The following is a 5,694-nucleotide window of genomic DNA, read 5'->3' as shown; positions in this document are numbered from 1 at the left end:
GGAGGGGAAGGGCATAAAGCAGCTTAGATAAGGGAAAGACAAAACGGTGTTCTGTACCACCGGCTGGTTCTACTTTGCATGCCGTATAAAGGGAAGCCACTCTTCTTTAGGTATCAGAGATCTTTAAAATACGCAAGCCAGATGCCATAATTTAAAAATTATAAAATATACCGCCAAAACCTTAGAGGTCCATCAGCTCTCTTCCACAAAACGCCACAACAAACAAACAAACGGATCCTCCCTCATCCCTAGGCTAAGATAACTGTTCTGTGACACAAATCACTATGCTCATCACATGTCCATTACACACCACTGTCACTCTCGGCAAGACAAGCTACAAACACGCACACCCGATATAAGGTGAGATATTTAAAAGCGCTCAAAGAGTGACTAAAATCCACAATTTCCAAAACCCAACCCCAGGAAACTAAAATCATGGCTGCTCTATCGTGAAGACTTTCTTGCCCCCAAGATGGCGCATGTAACCCTCCAAGGGGCACTTTCACCACCCACACCAATGACTTTTCACTACCTTTAAGCCCTGCTTGGTCTTCTGAGGGAAGAATTTACTTTTGTCGTTAAGTGGTGTTTATTCTAGGTTATCACTGAACGTCTCGCTTGAAAACTCCCACCAGCAACAAACACCACGTTCCTTTACCTGCCCAGAGGCTGAACTAGAACGCCATGAAAGACGTGCTAACTGCAAGGGCTCTGGCCACTCAGATCTGGCTCCTTTATAGAAAGTGACACTTTTCTTTTTAAAAAAAAAAAAAAAAAAGAGAGAAAAATTACAGCACCAGAGAAACAATACCTGCCGAGAATGAACTTTATTTGCTGCAATCCTGTTTCTGCATGTATCCAGGCCCTAATCTGGACAAATGACCAGGGACTTTCAAAGAACTGAATGCCAAACACAGAAATCACTGTAATATTAAAAATACAACAGCCTGCAGTTCCTCTCCCAGACATGGCCAGGGGCAAACAAAGCAGCACAGGATGGGACTGAGAGACATGGGGTGGGCCCCGGGCAGCCCACAGGGGCCCCAGAACGCCCCATAGGGCCCTTCTGGGAACCCAGACAAACAGATGGGTAACCAGGCTCCGAGCCAGATTCAGCTGCCCAGATTCAGTAAAAAGCAATGAGTGTATTAATTCTCAAAAGGCGAATCTGACTTACGGGAACCGCCTGTGCAGGCCAGATCATCCTCCTCCACAAGCTACACAGACTAAGAAGCAGAGGGTGACCCCAGGCTGTCGAGCAGGGGCGACGGAAAGCGCCCTAGGCCGGCAGTAGCTCTTCTCGCCCCCAGGCAAGATGTCGCCTGCATTGCTGGGTGACTGTTCTAAGTTTATCTTCCCTGCTGGGCTTTCACTTCACCAAGACAGGGGCCCTGACCGCGCTTGCAGGCACGAGGAAGGCTGGTGCTCAACTAAGGGGAATGAATGAACGAACGCAACCAACCTACTTACTTCTCTTCCTCCTGATACCGAGAAGCTAACAGAGAATCACCTGAATCACCTTCCAGGAGATATGTGACTACACCAGCAAAACCATCCTGTTTCTCCATTATTTTCTACATTCTGTCTTCTGTGTTAGGACAGTTAAAGAAGCAAAGACTAAGGTCCCTGGTCTCTTACAAAGTAGAGCTGGGCAGCCAGCTGATCGGGAGCTCGGTCTGCAAGAGCAGGCGGAGGTCGGCGCTGGGGTAACACACCAGGTCTGGATGCTTCTTTGATCGATAAGCTAATGGTTACACAGAAGTCACATGCTTTTTAAAAAATTTTACTACCACACGCGAAGATATAAAAAGTACACAAATAAAAGTAAGCGCTAGGGCACAGAGAAAGCCCTGAAGTCAAAAAAGAAATCCAGATAAACCGGGTCTGTGAGTGGGCAGTGAACCTGTGCAGTGAAAGTGTACCCTGCCCCCAGCCTGCCCCGGGTATGTGGGCAGGACCCAGATGCTATGTTTTAATGACAAAATGGTTAAGGCTCTAGGCTCCTGGCTCCCAAGACTGGGGTCCAATCCACGCAAGTACCTTTGGTCAAAAGTACGCGACTCTTCTGAGCCCTGAGTTCTTTAGCTATAAACCTTCCAAGTTTTTTTTTTTTTTTTTTTTTCTTTTCTTCCTTTGAAGATTAAAATGGATGGTTATTGCTAATGATTTCCAAGTACTGAGTATATTCCCCATTCGGTTAACCACTACTTTCACCACTAACAATTCAAGAGTTTACGATTAACAAATAAAAATGTTTACCATCTAATTACCACATAAAATATGCAGAGTAACCGCAATTTTATTTTAGAAACTTAACCTTCATGTAAATAAAAATATTTTAAGAATAAAATCACAACAGTCACGGAAGTTGCAGTATCATGGGTGTTATTCCCTTTGCAGACTTTGTACAATCCAAATACTCGATGCGAATGTATTGTTTCTAAAATAACAACAAAATGTTCTGGAAATCTTGCAAGCCTGTGAAAACTCACACTTCGAGTGTAATATGGTTCACCAGTGGAATCACTGAGGAGCTGTCACAGCAAGGAAACACTGGTATTTTAACCAATGACTTTTGGAAAGGTCCTTCCTCATGCTCCCCTTGCCAGCTTCCAGCTTGAGGATGACAGAGAACTGCCCCCAGCACACTGGCGCCTGCCCACTGCCTCGGATACTCTGGATGCTGGGCAGGGAAGCTCCATAACTTGTCATCCCTGAGCACTACCTTAGTTCACTATGTATAAGAGGAGTCCATTCATTTATGGGAAGTTCACATTTGCAAACCTCCATCAACGTAGAAGGAAAGCAATCACTGTGGAGAAGAAACTCATCCATGCAACTAAATGCCGATCCTCTATGTCAGGGACAGGCAGACTTTCTGTAAAAGGCCACAGAGCATCTCAGGCTTTCCTGGCCAAAAGGTCCTGCTGGGACCACTCAACTCTGCGGCAACACCCAAGAGCAGCCCAGCCCACCCCTCCCGCAGCCTGTAAACAGGAAAGTCTGTTTATAGAAACAGGCTGTTGGCCAGATTTGGCCCCTGGGCCCTAGTTTGGAGACCTTTCATCTGTTAATACTCCACTTTAACCATCACCGGGGTTTCCACTATTTGGGGCAAACGGCGACCTCACCCACTGGAGCCCACCCCTCGGGAGAGCCCCACGGGCTTCCTTGCGTCATCCTTCACAGTGTCACTAACGTTCAAGGAGCTGCAGATACTGGCCCTGAACGGCTTTCAAGTGGGGTCTGCTCCCCAGCACGGGTGGGCAGGGCCCGAGGGAGGCCCACGTAAATGTGCGGTAAAGGACAAAGGGGACGCAGAGCCCTGGGGACTGGGGGCTGTTCTCAGTAGACTCCTGAGCTGGGAGAGGTGGTAAGGAATGTGACGTAGAGGGACTAAATAGGATAAATGTGCTGAAAAATAGAAAAGGCTGATAATTATCTGGGAGGCGGATAAGAGGAAAGAGATGGCAAGCTTAGAAAAGGAACTGGCTGCTAAGGAAAGTGGAAGAAAGTGCAAAGTTAAAAAATGGACACGATCTTTGAAATTTAATAAAATGGCGAGAGTGTGCAATTCCTACAATTTCCTCTGAAAGCTCTTCTGGACATTAAAAAAAGAAGCATAACCTTCCCGGTTTGGGGAAGTGCTGGGAGCACCCCGTCATTACTACTCTTCCTGGCATTAACAGTCTCCCCAGGGCAAGGCCTCCACGACCCCAGGAGCAAGGGCGGCCTCCAAGGAGACCAAGCCTGGCTGCCCCGCTCAGCCTCCAACAAGCCCCGGCACAGAGCTGGGGATGCAGAGGTAGGTGTAAACCAGATTAACCCAGAAGAGGAGGGGGCCTACGATCCCCATGACCCCCATCAGAAACAGAACCCTCTGCCGGGGGCATCCTTCTTCCGGGTCTTTGATGCTGGCCTACCCCAGACCCTCCCCGACCCCACTAGACCAGAGACCACCTTCCCCACTACAGACCCCGCCCCCCGCCTCCCTCTCATCCCCACCTGCTCTCTCCCCCGCCCTCCCTGCCATCACAGTTGTGTACGGGGCCGGAGGGCGGTGGGGTGGGGGGGGTGGGGGACACACGACCTCTGCTCCCCCAGGAGAATTTCCCGCCTGAGGGGTGGCTGTCCTGTAGGTGAGGGATCAAGAAGGAGGCAAAGACACAGTTCCCAAATGCTGGCGCTCACTCCCGGCCACCGGCCCTAAGGCGCACTTACTTCTGGCCAAGCTTGACTCTGTCTCCTTTCTGCTTACTCTCCTTCAAACCTAGCATGAACTATTGAAACCTTCTTTTTTTAAATGGGGCTGAATAGAGAATGAGCATCCACAGCGAAGCAGAAGTGATGCGTGTGTATGTCTGACACGTCCTGTGCGTAAATAACCACTTGCGAAATGCTTCATCCTGTACACAAAGAGGCCACCAATGGTACACACAGGACTGTTTTAGGGTGGATGGTCAGCGCACCCCCTGAACGCGACCCGGGGCTGAGGGTCCCCTCCTTGTAGGGAGCGCTCGGGGTCACGTCATCGGCGTGGACCAGTGACCGGTGTGAGGTGAATGGATGCTGCATGCACAGCATGAGTATTTACCGTCCTGGAAGACCCTCTCCACGTTCAGCCCGTACGTGGCGCACGTCTCGTAGTACGTGCACCTCTTGAGGTCGCTGGAGAGCTTCCGCGCCCTGGCGTCGTCGATGACCCGCGGGTTGGTGGAGCTGATGGCATCTGCAACAGACCGACAAGAAGCGGTGACATGGTGACCACGAGCGGCCTGGGGACGTCCCACCACTCACGGCCCCCAGGAGCTCAAAACCTGCCCCATGCTCAGCACTGCTGGGATTCTTTTCAGGACCTGGAGTTTTCAAAACATCGTTTATCCCCAAAATAATCATCCCAGACACCACAACGATCAGGTGTTTCAGGGGATCCTGCTTCTGAATACGAAATAAAAGAATGTCTCCGAAGACCAGAAGGAAAGGGTAAGAGTTAAATGTGGCTCCAGAGGAAGATGCTTTAACAAGGAGAGCCACACGGTCACTATGTGCGGTGACCTTCTCGGCCACGGCACCCGGGAAACGCACGCCCTCCATCTGCCCGCTGGACTCACGCTCACGGAGCCCTGTTGGGTGCCTGGTCCAGTTCTAGGCACAGGGATACCCCCCAGGGAACAAAAACCTGTGCTCTCACAGAGGGGACATTAGGTCCGCTGGGGAGGGAGGCAGAAAATAAGTAAGACAGCAACGAGGAAGGACGATGGGTGTAGGATGGGATGTAGGGTAGGAGCTGGGTCACAGGGCAGGGGTCAGAGAAGCCACACTTGTAGCAGTTGGCGGGTGGGGGAGGGTGCCTGGGGCAGGGGGCGGCAGAGCGCCTAGCGTTTAAGGGGGACCCAAGGGCGAGGCAGGAGTGGAAGGGGGCCTGGGGCACTGGAGGGGGTGTCGCAGACTAGTGTGTGAACCACGTTGGCTCTTAACAGGTGGCTCGGGTGGGGAACTTCCCTGGCGGTCCAGTGGTTAAGACTTCGCCTTCCAAGGCATAGGGTGCGGGTTCGATCCCCGGTCGGGGAGCTGAGATCCCACATGCTCTGGGGCCAAAAAAAACCAGAACATAAAATAGAAGCAATATTGTAACAAATTCAGTAAAGACTTTAAAAGTGGTCTACATCAAAAAAAAAAAAAAAAAAAAAAAAA

The 5,694-nt window shown here is 50.5% G+C and overlaps 1 protein-coding gene across 1 annotated transcript in view; it reads right to left on the bottom strand.

Moving 5' to 3' along the window:
• Positions 1-5,694, bottom strand: part of AGAP1 (ArfGAP with GTPase domain, ankyrin repeat and PH domain 1) — a 580,109-nt gene that overhangs the window by 340,455 nt on the left and 233,960 nt on the right. The window contains exon 6 of the mRNA XM_007463919.1: positions 4,595-4,729. Within this exon, the coding sequence (XP_007463981.1) occupies positions 4,595-4,729 (135 nt within the window). The remainder of the gene's footprint in view (positions 1-4,594; positions 4,730-5,694) is intronic.

Source organism: Lipotes vexillifer, unplaced genomic scaffold, assembly GCF_000442215.2.
Source record: "Lipotes vexillifer unplaced genomic scaffold, Lipotes_vexillifer_v1.1 scaffold1215, whole genome shotgun sequence".
NCBI classification, from domain to species: domain Eukaryota; kingdom Metazoa; phylum Chordata; class Mammalia; order Artiodactyla; family Lipotidae; genus Lipotes; species Lipotes vexillifer.
This window is presented reverse-complemented; position numbering and strand designations above follow the sequence as displayed.